The sequence below is a fragment of the Mastigoproctus giganteus genome, chromosome 3, assembly GCF_048544385.1.
Source record: "Mastigoproctus giganteus isolate SK-2022 chromosome 3, ASM4854438v1, whole genome shotgun sequence".
NCBI classification, from domain to species: domain Eukaryota; kingdom Metazoa; phylum Arthropoda; class Arachnida; order Uropygi; family Thelyphonidae; genus Mastigoproctus; species Mastigoproctus giganteus.
This window is the reverse complement of record NC_143577.1, coordinates 165,109,682-165,126,377: the sequence shown is the minus strand read 5'-3', so window position 1 is coordinate 165,126,377 and position 16,696 is coordinate 165,109,682. Positions and strand designations below refer to the sequence as shown.

At 38.2% G+C, this 16,696-nt stretch overlaps 1 protein-coding gene across 1 annotated transcript in view; it reads left to right on the top strand.

The window, feature by feature from the left end:
* Positions 1-16,696, top strand: part of LOC150088385 (alpha-(1,6)-fucosyltransferase-like) — a 118,502-nt gene that overhangs the window by 50,182 nt on the left and 51,624 nt on the right. Inside the window, exon 4 of the mRNA XM_090370143.1 lies at positions 11,118-11,295. Coding sequence (XP_090226269.1) covers positions 11,118-11,295 — 178 coding nt within the window. The remainder of the gene's footprint in view (positions 1-11,117; positions 11,296-16,696) is intronic.

Below are 16,696 nucleotides of genomic sequence, written 5' to 3'. Positions count from 1 at the left end.
GAACTTGAAGTGTGTTGTAGGGGCAGAGGACCAATTAGTTGCAAATGTATAAAGAGGTATAGGACAGAGACAATGAAAGAACGATGTCTCTGTCCCAGACATTGAAGAAATTTCTGGATTTCTTTATCAAGTCAACGTCATGAATCCGCGTTAGTTCCTGGATGATCGCCCAAATAGCAGAGCACATTTTTGTTTTTGTGTTCAGGGGGTGAACCTGGAATGTCAGCCCCTCATCTCATACTAACCTGAGATCCTTGTGTGCTTTAACTTTCTGAATATGTGATCCATTGATGGTGATATTTAATATCATTGCGCGACTTCTTCCAGGTAAAAGACGTTTGAGCTGTATTTGCTTGATTAATCTGCAATCCGATTGAGGCCAGATATTGTTCAAATTGTATAAATGTTGTTGATCTTTTTATTTGCCAGCAGAGTAGTGCTAAGAACCTGATTTTGTTCAGAAGATGTGATGTAAAGTTTCAGGTCATCAGCGTATGACTGGAAGTCAGTTTGGGATGCCAGAAAGGGCGCTGAGGCAAATAGGGTTCATGATGGGACACTCCTATTAGTAGCGCATTTTTCCCTAAAGCTGCAATGTGAGATGATGAGATGTCTGTGCTCCATGATTGATTTAATGATGCCGAGAGTATTTCCTGTAATGTTGAAGTACCGTACTGCTGGAGAATGGTAATTAGAGCTGTTATGTCTAATTTATCATAGGCCGCTCTTATATCAAAGAAAATGACATCAAGCTGTGTCCTGTCGTTGAGGGCTTTCTGGATTCGGATAAGAGGTTGCTATTAGTAGATCTCCCCTTAATCACAATAGGGAGGAGAGCCTGTGATTGAAACAATGGTCTGCAATGGAGAGCTGAATTGCTTTTTCAAATACCTTAAGGAACCCTCAATCCTATCACATGCGATAGGATTGAGGCCAGAATAGAATTTAAAAGGAAATGTGATCACAGAGATGCTGGCAAGATTATGGAATAAGACGTCGAGTGTGTTATTACCTTTCGTTGGGCTAGTAATAATTTGCACGAAGCCTAGGGAAGCAAATATGGCATCAAGTTCTAAGTACAAAATAAAACTATTAAAAATACAGTAAAGAAGAAATACAATGTACAGTAACTTATTAAGAATAAAATATATACAGATAAATGGTAAAAGTAATAAAAGTACTAAAAGCGATAAGAACAAAAACATATACGCATACGCGCATAAATGTTCCACAGAGGCGCAACATATACGTATGCGTCCCACAAACAAATGCAGATCGTGAAAGGTGACATGTATAGTATCTTATGCAGGGCGGCACTACTTTAGTCCCCCATGGGCGGCGGTCCCAGTCAGAAACACCAATACCACTGCCACAAAAATAACTGAACTGTGCCCAGCTCATTACAGCACTAGGCTAGGCCTGACGTACCCAAATGGGGGAAACCCCTGGTGCCGCATGACATCAATATACCTTACACCTTACCCAACAAGCAAATAACAACACAACTGGAAACTAAATGGGACAAGCTACTATTCCCACAACAAATTCCATACCTCTAACGAGAATAAAAGGACATGGTCTACAACTCTGCGACTGACTGAACCCTGAATCTGCAAAAGGGCCACACGGACCTGAACCATGCAGCTTCGTTGCCATCAAGCCTTGTTGGGGACCAGAATCGAGCACCTGACTCGATTCCTTTCCAACCCTACCACGGCGGGGAGGAGACACCACTGACCAACTGGGGGCACCGCCTCTATCGCTCGAATATTTCTGTCTTTACCCCCCAGTCTTCTGTCTCCCCTCCTACTCTATCTATATACAACGCGAACGCCCCACACACTAAATTTAACAACACTCAAAATAATCTTCGCCCAGTCTTGGCCTATCCATCTACGTAATATCAAATCCCCCAGCGGTGTGTACAGGCATACAACGTATGTTGTATGCGGACAAGCGAAATGAGTATATACATGTGTATATTTATACATATATATACGGTATTATGATTTTTTTTTTTTTTAGGTCCTAGCCGCCGAAATCTCAGGAAACTAAGCGGCAAGACCTGCCAGAGTAACTAAGTCTACTGGGTTCCTGGTCTGCCTCCACGGGGCGAAGGTGGGGCAACGTTGGGCTCCAGCAGGGGCCCAGCGGCTAAATGATCAGATGAACAACGGTACATGACATTACACATGTACAATACCCACACACTTTTAAATCTCTGGCATTCCCAGCAAACTGGTACACCCACAATGAAAGCAACGCGGAGATGGGGGAAACTACTGGTGCCGCATGACATCAATATACTTTACACCTTACCTTACACCTTAGCCGAGTGGTCAGGAGCGCGAGTGCAGTAGCACACGCTCTTTGAATGGACCGGGGTTCAAGCCCGTGACTGCTAAATACGATTAACATTTGTATTGATTTGTTAGCACTAGGCTCCCTATATGTAGTGGCTCTTTACAGCAGGACAGGACAGGAAATTGAGACCACAATCAACTACCTGCGCTGTCTCCAAAACACTCTACTGAATGAAAAAATAATTATAGGAGCGGATGTAAACTGTCGCTTTCCACTATAGCACAGCGCTACAGCCGACCTCTGGATCTCCAAATCGCTTATCGAGGTTTTTGCTATTACCTTAGACATGCCATTCCAGTTGACATTTTAGACTTCACTGTTAATATCCACTGCGATCCTAAAACCGAAAAAGCTCATTGCTGGAACCACTGGTTCAACTCTGGCACGATTGGTGGTCTTCTTCTTCAAAAGGTACGGTCACAAGAAAATTTATTCCATCTGTGTCCTTTGCTTTACAGAAGTCTATTCTAAAATGGTTCAGTCCGAGTCTCTGCACTCTTTTTCTTCTAACTGGCCATGGTTCCCTTCGTGCTAAACTTGCTATGTTTAACCTGTCTGATTCATTCCTCTGTAACTGTGGCAGCCCAGAAGACTGGCAGCATGTTCTTTTCACCTGTCCATATTACTTGGATCTACGTCAGCCTCTGTTTACTCTGTATGAACCATTCTCCCCAGGCAATGAGTCTTCTCTCTTGGACTCCAAAGAAAAATTTCATCTTCTGCAAGATTTTGCACATAAAGCCTTTGCCAGACGTGGACAAATCATCAGTAGTGCCCCAGTTTCAGGAACTACTCCTATTCCAGCTCTACCTCCAGTCCAGACCAGCATCTCTATCATCGCCATCTTGTGATACCACCACCATCGTCACTACCACCATTTTTTTTTTTTTTTTTTTTTTTAGCTCAAGTACCATCTTCACCACCACCTTCGACTTGGACAGTTGGTTAACAAACGTGTATGACGCCGAGTGGCATCACTGTCTTCTTGACTTCTATTTCCTGCTAACCTCAGGCCGGTCTGCATAATAAAAAATTATCCTGCACACTGGTGCAGGATTATTTTATATTATTTTTTCCCCCATTTTATTTATTCATTATTTATTTATTTTTATCTTTAATTTGTCTGATTATTTTATTATTATTATTATTTTTTAATTTATTGTTAAAATTAACTTTATTTGCTCATACTTTGAATGATTTCGACATTCAGTACCTGACACTCGAGGTTTGCTGCAGTTCGCGCTCAGTTGCGGCTCCCCTCCTCGCAGCGTAGACGGGTATCAGGGCGCACCACCCTGGTGCTTGTTGCTTCCTGATAGCAAAGCGGCCAGAAACAACTAAACAACATAACAAACACTTACACGACACAAATATATTTATTATTATTATTGTCTTTGGTGGTCCCTAGACATTTGTCCAAATCCACCTAATATCCCTGATTTTATTATCCTTATACAGGATACCCAGCCGCCAGAGAGTAGTCATCACCTAGGATAACTGGTACCTGATGCTCGTCCTTATGTACGTGGAGCTGGGCCTAGGTCTACTGTACTGTCTATGGTGAACGCACAAAATTCCCGCACCCTCTGGTAGAAGTGCTAGACCAGAGGGCGCCAGCAATCCCACCCCCAAGCCGCCCAAGCCCGGGAGCCAGAAAAAAAAAAAAAAATAAATATAATAATAAAAAAAAATACTAATAAAAAATAACATTTACAAAAAAAAACAAAAAAACACCTTCCTGGTCTACAATCCCGCACTTAGTTACTTACATAGTACCAGCAAACACAGCCAAAAAAAAAAAAAAACGACCAGGGTGGTAGGAAAAAAATCTCTGCCCCCCCCCACCCAAATCTCACTCTGGCAATTTATCCCGCACTATGTTAATTTCTACTGTGCCAGCAAACAAAAAAATAACAACAACAAAAAAGTAATAATAAACTAAATAAAAAATAAAAATAAAAATAAATAAAAAAAAAACAGGATAAAAATAGGATGGGGGAGAGAGGGAAAAAAATCTATACTATAAACAGCTATTAGTTTACAAATATCCAGGCTGATAACTGTCTTCTTTTTAGAAATACAGAAATAGCAAACCTTTATAAAGCAACAAACTTATTATAATCTGATAAGTAGTTATTTTCATTTCCTTAGTAGTGATTTCATTTCTAAAATCACTAATTACATTCTTTAATTGAGCTCTGTAATTCTCATACAATACATGGCACCAAGTTTCTTCAACACCACATACACAGTAAGGGTTTGACTTTAATCCAAAATAATATAATTTACTATTCAAAGAACCATGCCCTATTAATAAAAAAGAAGTCTCCATACTATGAAAAAACCACTTGTTCAGTTTAAAACATGAAAAAGAAACATTTGGAATAAAATGTCTGGTGACCGCACCAGTAATACTATCCATCCATCTGGCTTGCCAGATTTCCATTAACTTCGCATATATTCTTTTCTTTTCAACCTTAGGGTGAATGTTAAGGTCACACACAATGTTTAAGCACGTGAAATTATTATGCTTCCTAATATGGTAACAGAAAGCTCTATATATTATAAAAAGATCTAACGGCACGTGATCTAGTGGTCCGCTAATACCTGCAGGGCATTTGTTGACACTGTTCTGCAAGTCCTCTGAATTGCCAACAGCATTGTTTTTTGCACAGAATTTAACTTGGCTTTAAACTTAATCTTATTCACACAAGTTAGCAACACTGATGATACATAAGTCACTATTGGCAGAAAAACTGCCGTATAATAAAGATTTAAAACTGATCTACGTAACCCCCATTGTGATCTAGAAATCCGTATTACTGTTGCACTAAAACGCTTAATTTTATTCATCAAATAATTCAGATGTGGAACTAAAGTTAATCTAACATCTAATAAAACACCTAGAACTTAGTTTGGGTAAAAAATTTAATTTGCTTACAATTTAACAAAATATTTGGTGGTCAATTGATATCAAGGTGACCTTTAACTAATATGACTGTTTTTAATTCTGAAACTGTTAATTTATTTACAGTAGCCCATGATGTTAGACTCTTCTAAAGAACCATTGCAGCCTTCTCTTCAATATCCCTTCGTGAGTTACCAGGCACACAGATAAGCAGATCATCAGCAAGTGCTATTTTATGGAAAACTGTTTGTCTCAATTTAAGCCATTGGTTCAGGACCAAATTCGAAAATAGGGGACCCAACACAGATCCCTGTGGGCATCCCCTAGACACTAATTTCCTATAAGTTAAATACTGTGCCCTTACAATTATCTGCCTTGAAGTTAAATAGCTTATTACAACCCGGTATATTTTCCCTGGACAATGGAGCTGTCTTAACGAGTAAAGAATACTCTCGTGCCAGACTGAATCAAAAGCTCCTGCAAAGTCAATGAAAAGAGAAAGAACATATTTACTGTCTGCATTTTTAACATAAAGCACTAAATCATTAATCGCATCCTCAGTAGATTTGAGTTTTCTAAAACCATACTGAAATGCCGACTCAATGTGGTGTAAATTCATGAATTCACTTAATCGCTGGAAAATCAATCTCTCAAACAACTTGCCTAGGTTAGGTAACAGCGATATTGGTCGAAAGCTCCTGGGGCTTGTTTTACTTTACCTGGTTTTTGCAACAATTTCAGACGGGCACATTTCCAGAAAACAGAAAATGTGCCTTCCAACAGACATTTGTTATACATATTAAGCAGAAGTGGAGGGTATATCTCTAATAACTTACTGATACTGTTGTTCTCAATTAAATCAATCCCCGGAGTCTTATCAACATTTATCTGTTTACTGACTACAAGTAACTCCTCTGCTGTAAAAAGAGAGATATCCTCATTGTTGACATAATCTCTATTCTCTGCTCTTATCTCACACTGTTCAAGAGTACCATTACTTACACAATCCTCGGGAAATAGTTTGTCTATGACAACTTGAATAGTAGTCTCCAACTAACTGTTTTCCTACCATCTACTATTACTGTGTGAAATACATCCTGCTCTATCTTTTTAGTAATGGTCAACTTATACAGTAGTCCCCAAGGGTTACTGTTTCCTGCAGTTCTTACCAAATTCTGCCGTGATCTTAACTTATGCTGATAAATAGCCCTATGATATTCCCTCCTTTTACACCTATATATTTCCTTATAATAGTTAGCCTCTTCTATATCACGAGACCTATATCTTTGAAATTGCTTCCTGGCCGAAAAAATATCTCGGCTTAAAATTTTCAGTTGTTCAGACTACCATGGTACTTGCTTATCCGTGGCTTTCCTAGCTGCATACTTCAAAGCTTCAAAAAGTACACTTTGAATATAAAATGCATAATCTGTGGCATTCATAGTATTGAGAGCCAGATATTTATCATTACCAAAAACCAACTGCAAGGAATCATTAAATTTTTCCCAATTTATCTTTTTATATGCAAACCTCATCTGCTCATTGATTTTAATATAATAAGTCTTACTATATACCCTACATTTACATGAAATAATATAGCTCGGTTGTCACTGTTACATTCTCATCAACAACCCAGTGACACACCCTCTTTACAAAATCTGGTGAAGCCAATGTCAAATCAATGTTCGATTGTCCATGTACATTGCTAAAAGTATACGGTTGTTGTGATTCATTAAGTACAACTAAATTATTTGATATTATAAAATCCTCCATACACATTACCCTGTTATCAGTCATATCACTGAACCACATATTGGATTTAGCATTTATGTCAAAAGCCAATAATACATTGCCATAACCTATTTGTGCCAATGCACCTTCCATATATGAAATGAAATATTCAATATTATCTGTTGGAAAACAATACAATAAATAATAAATGAAATGTCAGAATACAATAAATAAAATGAAATGTCAGGCATAACAACATGAATGCAAACAATGTCTTGATTGCACAACCCTGATACACAGTTATGTTTAAATTCCTATTAAAAATAACTATTGCTACTCATGGCCTCACTCTTAGCAGTTACAGGAAAACCTACCAATCTATAACTCCGCTCATGCTGTAATGCATATTGTTCCTGCAAACAAAGTATGTCACACCGGTTTTCCATTGCATATATTCTAATTTCATTCATTACCATGCGAGACCTTTGTCCATTCAATTGAACTATGTTTAATATCTGATATTATTACTATTATGTGCTAACCAAAACTGTTTAATACAATCGTTATCATCATTATCCATAATTTATGCGCGTAATTGCTAATTCAAGGGCTTTAACATATTCTGGACATTTTACATCTTTTACAGAGTGTTCACAGTCACGACCTCTACGCTTACAGTTAACACAATTTGAATGTTGGTCCCTGCGCTGACAGTCAGCATAAATATGCCCCCCCCCCCTTCAGCCCAATGACCACATGACATTGTTTTATGATTACGGTACTGGGCAGAGTGGCCATATCCCAAACATTTTAAACATTTGGTCACAACTGTGAATTTTCTAAACTTATAGGAGGAAAACCCTCAAAATATTCTGTCTCTCAGAAACAAACATTTTAACAACTCTGGAGCCACCCCAATAACCCAGTTAGTCAAATTTAACTTGTTTCCACTATTAAATCTAAATACAACTCCATTCTTTACCTCTTCGAGATCGTAACCTTAGTACTTCAAATTCTTTACATATAAGTCCTCAACTATCTCATCTCTCGTGATATTCTTGGGTATATCATACACCAGTATGGAAGGATTATTTGTTTTAAACTTATCATAATTAATACCCTTACTAACTAAAGTCTCTGAACCTATTATTTTGTTCAAATATTGTCTGTTTCTATCAAAACACCTTTATTTCGTATTGTTCGCAGGTTTCTCACTTTAATTTCCTTAAAATCATCCTTTAAGGCATTTAATACCACTTCTATGACCTCCTGACTAGTCGTAAACTGTGCATTAACATCTGCCCTTAATATTAAAGTGTTCACCTGTTTCTGCTTATTATTTCCCCCTCCCCCCCACATATATTACCAATTTCACTGTCTTCATTACCATCACTTATACTTTCCTTAACTACACTACTGTATGTTTTAACCTTATCAACGGAAATTTACTGTTCTTGCTGAGCAGGAGGAAATGGTTATCCTATTAATCATCCACGACACAAACCTAGCATTACACACATTTCTGGCCTTTCTGTAGAGTTTTTGTAACATCACAGTGTACCACGGCGGAGTTGAACTAGCGTTTGGGAGCCGCCTTACATAAGGCACTATACATGTCTACATGCCGATAGAAGAGGAACAGCAAACGGGCAGCAACTCGAAAACCATCTGATAGGATCCCGGTTTGCTGTACTGAACCAACCGCACCAGCTGCCAACATCTACAATACCCTCTGGAAGGCCACTATCGACATCACACTAGCAACTAGGAACCTAGCGAACCACGTGACCGACTGGAGGGTGGAGGACGCTTGGACCACCTCGGACCATCGAGTCATCACCTGCAAAGTAACAAGAATGTTGCCAAGAACAGCAGCAGATATACAAACACGCCACAGATACGCAGTTGCCTAGGCAGATTGCCCCAATACAAAGAGCTATTAACTACAACGGTTAACAACAAACCTTCGTCCCTGGATCCACAGAACAATCGGAACGAACTGCAGAAGACAACTACTAAACTGATGATAGACATCAGCAACCAAACTATCATGAAGAAACACCCCTGGCTGGGCGTGGTCCCCTGGTGGACCTGGGACATTGCCATGCTCTGGCGACAAATGAACAAGAGTAGGAAGGACTTCCAGAGGGCCCGAAGAACATGGCCAGCAAATGAGGTCGAAGCCCTGAGGCAAAGATATAGACAAATCAGAAACCGGTACACTGACGCCATAAAGCAAGTAAAAGACGCTCTTTGCAATCCTTGGTTTCCACAGCACGGAACGCTGACCCCTGGGTCATTGTCTACAAGGTAACCACTAATAGACAGCCTAGGGGGGAGAGGTAATTGCTACCACTAGGACTCGGCAGGGAGATCTTACCACGACCTGGGAGCAGTCGATGAATAACATACTCGACACAATATATCAAAAACCAGATATGCCAATCTTGCCAGCTCAGCAACAGAAACGATAACTACAGTAACCAGGCGACTGAGCCCCCCCCCCCTTCACCCTGAATGAACTTAGCATGGCCACTAGTAGGGTCAGAAATAGAAAATGCCCGGGCCTCTATCTTATTGAGCCTGAAACACTCAAGAAATCTGTAGAATACAAGCCGTACCTACTCCTCACACTATACAATAGATGCTTGGAAACAGAACTTTTCCAAACTGCATGGAAAAACTGGAAATTTAAAACTAATACTGAAAAATCCTACCAAAAATCCAAAATATCCAGATTCATATCAACCCATTGCACTGCTCCCAGTGGCAAGCAAATTGTTTGAAAGATTACTCCATGCGAGAGTTATAAAACACTATGAAGCCTACATGCCGGAAACCAGTATGGCTTCACACCAGGGTACTCAACCGTGGACGCACTGGGAAATTTGCTAAGGATATTCCAGGATTGTAGACGAAAGTATCTGCTGCTCATTTCTGTTGACTTTGCTGGGGTGTTTGACTCACTTTGGTGGAAAAGCGTCCTGGCGAGGTTGAGGGAGGCTGAGGTGCCTCTTAACCTATACAAAGTAATTGAAAGCTATTTAATGCAAAGAGTGGAAATCAACGTACACTATTAAAAAATAACCCTGCGGACATCCTCTGTGCACATCATCTCTGAGGACCTCATCGATCCTCCTAAAGGGGAGTATACAACTACGATGACCCCCGAAAATTAAAATCAACAATGTAACCATCAAATTTGTGAGCCAACTGAAGTATCTGGGCGTTATCCTAGATAACAATCTGACGTTCCAGCCGCATCTGAAACATATAAGAAGAAAAATCAGAGGATACTTTGGACTGGTAACCAGAATCACAAGGAAAGATTGGGGACTCAAGAAAAAAACCCTGATGCTTTACTATAAAACAACCTTCCTGCCAGCAATCACCTACGCAGCAGCGGTGTGGTATCTAAAAACGACACTGGTAGTCAATCATATAAAATCTTCAATCATATAAAAAACAAATTTTCAGAAACTTCTCTTCATTCCTATTTACTTGTTACAATGATGAAGGGAAAGGGATCAACAGAAAGTGCAAGTGCTGGCAGTGCTAAGTGGTCAGACGAAAATCCACATGCCACTGTAGAAAAAAAATTTCAACATCGCTTCTCTGTAAACGTGTGGTGCGATAACGTGGACGATCACCTGAGTGGGCCTGTTGTGTTACATAATCGTCTTACAGGGCCCATTTACCTAGAATTTCTGCAATACGAACTTCCACTATTATTGGAGGCTGTTCCCTTGGCTACAAGGATTGGTACGTACTTTTAGCATGACGGAGCTCCAGCACATTATACCCGTCTGGCGTTACAATAACTAAATCGAACTTTCTCCTGATGGATTGGCCGCGGTGGTCCCGCTCATTGGCCACCGAGATCTCCAAGTCTTTTTCTGGTGAGAATACACCTCTTCCACCCGTTAATTTCTTGTTTGTGCTTTGAAGCACAAATGGTGAATAAATCAGGTGTACGTGTGCGCGCACACCTATGGATTCTACACCAGAGATTATTTATTTATTTATTCATTCATAGCAATTCATAAAGAAAAAACTGCAGGTTATTAAAATGTAGCTAAATATTCACAGACTGACATGAGCATTTCTTTTACAGACATATCCAGAACTCAGGGCGAACTTTATGAAATGCAAAATCGTGTAAATACCGCACTCTATGAAATGGGATATTTCTTTTATCATCAATTTAACAAACTTCTCTCCCACAGCAACCTCTCATCCAGCCTTGTGCAGCAAATTAAGTATACAAGAAATCATGCTGACCAGTTTCGAAGGTAATTTGTATAACTTTTTCATATGAAGATAAATATTTGTAGAATGAATATGAAATGCATGTCCAGTGACAGAAAGTGAAACATTAAATTATTTTTTTTTCCCTCCGAAAACCGTTTAGAAATGCTAATCTTACTACAGTTTGTTAGTTTTGGAAAAAGAGTGTTTTTGGTTTTACTACACAATTATAGCCATTCAAGATGTCTTCTCCACACATTGTACTCTCCAAATTCCAACCCTGTATTTCTTATATCTGTGTGACACCACGTCTCTGATATCCCAACAGTATCTGCCTTTGATGTCTTGACACGCACCTCATATTCATCAAGTTTATTTACTAACGCGCGGCAATGCAGTGCACATAGAGCTCAAGTGGTGGAGGAATATCTTGAAACTGAAGATATCCAACGACTGCCGTGGCCAGCACCACGATCACTCTTGGGCGTCGCATTGCATGACGACAGCCGACTCCTCGGTCACTTGGTGGGCTAAGGTCTGCGCTGTTAGAAGAATCGGATTTGTTGCCACAAAATATTATAGATACCTTTATAGTGAGCGTGTTTCATCGTTGTCAGGCCTGCTTAGCCATTGGAGGGGATCATACGCCGTATATCGTCATGTGACCATATTTTGGAGCATCTTGCATAGACTTCTGTAATGTGACCGTTTTTGGCAATTCTTATACAACCCTTATAAATGTCCATTGTATTGTGGGGGGGGGATTTGTGTTATTTTATTATTCTGAAAATCCTATTCTGAAAGGGGCCTCAATTATATTATATTATGTTATATATTATTATATATTTTGTTTTATCCCCTTATTTTAACCCCTCCCACTTTAACACCTGACTTGATTGATCTCAGAAAATCCCAGACTCACGGGGACCCCAACTATAATAAGGTATTCTTCTACTGGACTGGCTGAGTTTAGAAATGACAGACACACACACATGAATGTAGAATATAAAAATTTTTTTTTTATTGTCATATCATATATAAGAAAATTACAATAACCTTTAACAGAATACAGTATTTAGTTTGACACTTGTTATTTTACTAATTTTTAAATGTGTATATATCTTGTAATTTACAGTCAACCTTGTTATCAAAAGAACTACTAAATCCTAATACTTATATATATCTACATATATATATATATATATATATATATATATATATATCATTGTGTCTCTTCATGTTGCTCTACAAAGATTTCAGTAGGTCCGGGCATTTATTACCCTCACAACGTACAATCTGTCTCTTTGCTCCTTAACAGTCCATGTAAGTCAATAAACCACCATCAGCCAATGAACAGACAAAAATATAATTTCATAAGTGCTCGTTTCCCAACTTATTAGGAAATACATATATATTCATTCAAGAATCCTTCCTTGCAAACATGTCAACAGTCAACAATATCCAACCAATTTACTTAGTTACCTTTCCATTCAATTAATCCACTATTTCATAATTAGGGCTAGATGCTCATTTAATTGTTTACCTGTTTAATCATTTTCTACCCCAAATAAGTCATACTCACAGCAATTTAACATTCACAATAATTCAAGGACACAATTTTTTACTTCCTACTACAGATTAACTTACTCTTAAATTGCATTACTCTGATCTCTATACTAAATTAAATTATCACTCCTTAAGTATTACACTCGTTCAAATATATATATATATATATATAGTTAGTACTTTGACATTCTCTCTTAAAATTTATAGCGTCCTCCTAGAGTCCTTTTCATTATTAACTTAGTTCCTCTTTTTACAAATTATATTCTCAGTACTTATTATAGCACTTACGCAATGGTCTGGTATTCCTCCCTGCTCGGTCTCTCTTCCTATCAGCTCGGGGTGAGGACTGGAAAGCGAAAGGTTGATCATCCGGGGAACACAGTAATCTATCCTGGGTTTCTCTACCGGGTACTGCACGGCTGAAGATAATACCGGATCTTATCTCCTTTCTTCCTCCATCTGCGTTGCGTCCGAGGACTGGGATACCTTCCGGGTCGACTAGTCACTCAACTGCTCAATCGAGAAATTTGCCTCTAAGGCGTTTCACCATTCTTCCTCCATAGATTGCATTAACTTCTTCAAGGGAACGATACTTTCGACTCTAGACTTTCACAAAATAATTTCTTATAATAAATTCTCCCACTACAGCTTCCATCTCCCCAGGACTGCTTCCACCGCCCAACTTAGATCACGACTCCTCTTCTCACTCTCTTCACCACAAGAACTCCTCTCCCAATGAACCCAGTATCAATTTTTTCTTTCCTTCTCTCCTTTCTCTCAAAATTCCCACCGCTTTCTTCCTGGCCAATCGTTGACTTCCCCATCCTTTCCTTCGTGATCCTATTCGTCTCCCTTCCTTACCGTGGGCGTGTTTTCCTTTTCCTAGTGTGACCGAACTTCCGATAATCTGGAAATTACTGGTAATTTCTAGAAATTAAACGTAAGTTCCGGTCAGCTAAGAGAGTTTCAGGCTTTCTTTGTGACCTCACCCCCATTACTACGTCGCCCACACCTGCTAGAGGTCGAACCGTGAAATTTATTAATAGGGCCACTTCCGCACTCAGCGCCCTTTCTATAGTGTATATGCTCCTGTCTTAAGTGGGATTTGTTTCGGTCCATTATGATTGCTCTTACTGACTCGCTTAAGGAATTCCTTTACAACCGAGATTTAACTAACTGGGTGTGTTTGGACTAACCTTCGAATTTCAGTGTTTCTTAACAAATGATATTTGACTGAAACTAACTATATACGCCACAATTAATTCTTCCAATATTTAACAAACTTTATAATTTATTGTAAGGCTGGGTCCTTACAGTATCTGTCTAAGTTTCTCTGTCTCCTCATTTAATTGTTATTTTATGGTACACCACCATATCAAATTTTGTCCGGTTTCATCACAAGCTGCACGAGTTACACCACGTTTTCTACGAGTTCTGTTAATTTTGTAAAGCAGAGAATAAATTCCCATAACGTTTTTTATACAATGGCAGTGAATAAATTTGTAGATTATGTAGTAGTGACTGCAGGTACATAGAGAAGCTTGTAAACAGTAATTCGATTCTGGAAGCTACAGTGATTATAAGTAATTTAATACGAGAAAAAAATAATGAAAATTAAGATTTCTGTTAGAACAAGAAATGTTTCTTTGGAATTTGGGATTTCTGCGGAAGTTAAACGTCTGACTGTTTTGCAGTTTAAATGGAAAGCTGTATTTAAAGAAGCTGGTAATAATGAAAACAATTCTGACCAACCTTCACATCGGCATATACCAGTCAAAATATCGCGTATTAAAACCTCTAATTCTTACAAACTGATCTTCTGAGGAATAGTAAAATGTTTCCATGTGTTGTGTCATCAACTGATGGACAATACACCAAGAAAACTAAGTTTTGTATTACAGGTCACACACCATATTAAAATATTCTATGTAAATCACTGTTGTCCTAAGGTCCTAATTACCCATGTTAATTTTAGCAAGGACTTATAGTGCAATTTCTTTTCGTCATTCAATTTTAGCTAGAGCCTATGAGTTAAAACGTCGTCAGTTGGTTATGTCATGGAGAAGTGAACTTTTTATAAGTGCACTTAACTCCCAGGATGCTCTGTTAAAGCACGTATTGGGAATTTTATACGATTATACACCATATTGGCGAAAGGTTTGTGTTGGTAATTTCGTATTAAGAATCTCATTTTGTGAGTTTTGACGGAACCAATTTATAGCCAAAGCTTCATATAGAAATAATTTGTGATTAGAATTTAGCCTCATTAAGGTTATTGCTGAATATATTTAAGGATTATGGTTATGTGACTGTGCGTGTTGGCTGGGCTCCGTTGCGTAATAATTAGATTGATGACTATTACCATGATAATAAGCTCCTGTATTTGCAGTTCTGGTTGATCCGAATATTATGGAGATATTACGTTGTTTATATCTTGAATGTTGTACGTATGTTTCTTTGTATCTGCTAAGTAATGTACCTAGTCTATTATATGGGGGGAAAAATCAGCATTATGTAATAGTACCTGAAAATATGTCAGAAAGTCGTCGAGTTAATTGACTGTGATATTGGAAATATAACTTTGATGCATTGTTTATTATTATTATTTAATTTTTTCATTGTAAGAGAGATATTTATTCTATTTTTTTGCTGCTGTATCGGGTATTTCCTCTTTGTAAAGGCTTTAGTTAAAAAGTTAGTTCTCTATTTCAAAGTTTTCTTGTGCGTGACAATATTGTATGGCATCGTAGATTTGATTGTATAATACTGATCTTTTTTCATACTGTAAGGGTGATGGGAATAAAAGTATAAAAATTTCCCTGTGTGTTTTTTTTTCCTGTACTGTTTTTTTCCTGTATTAGAAGAAAATCAGAGTGTTAATTTCCTTAATCTTAACATTTACAAATGCAATCATAGGTTTAAACGTATTTACAGGAAATGCATACACACACACACACGGAAATATTTACATATTCAATCACATCACTCTTACATTGTGAAAAAATCAGTATTATACAATCAAATCTACAACGTTATAAAATCTTGTCACGCACAAGAATACTTAGAAATAGAGATACAATATTTAACTAAAGCCTTTACAAAGAATAAATGCCCAATACAGTTCATGCAAACTACTATTTCAGAAGAAAAAAAAATAGAATAAATGATCCTCTTAGAATGAAAAATTAAACAATAAATAATGCATCAAACTTATTTTCCATATCATAGTCAGTTGGCTCGACGACTTCGTAACATACTTTCAGGTACAGTACTGACATAATGCTGATTTTTTTTTTTTTTTTTCTTCATATAATAGACTAGGTCACAGGTTCTCAAACTTTCTCGGTTCACAGCGCCCTTAGTATCTCAGTAATTTTTCACGGCGCCTCTAAGCCAAAAGAAATACAGTACCAAACAGTTCCGTTTATTAAGTAGTTAGCTCCAAACAACTTAATAAGTAATGTTGAAACTGTGAACTACCTGGAGCTAGTAGTTCGCGCGGTGTCCGACAGATGTCGAGTATCGCAGTATTTCCTTGGAAAATTTAAAATAACCCGCGGTGCCCCTGTGAGGTAGCTGTGGCTCACTGAAGCGCCGCGGCGCACAGTTTGGGAACCGCTCGACTAGGTACATTATTTAGCAGATACAAAGAAACATACGTGCAACATTCAAAATATAAACAACATAATATATATCTTATCAAATATGAACACAACTAACGCATGCTGTATCGGCAGCACAACTGTTAAGTAATTTCGGATCAACCAGAACTGCAAATAATAATAATAAATTTTCTGTTTATACTCCGGGACGACCAAACGGTCAGAGGAGTTCACAAATAGACAGAATACAAGAAACAGCACCGTATTCAGTAGTCAC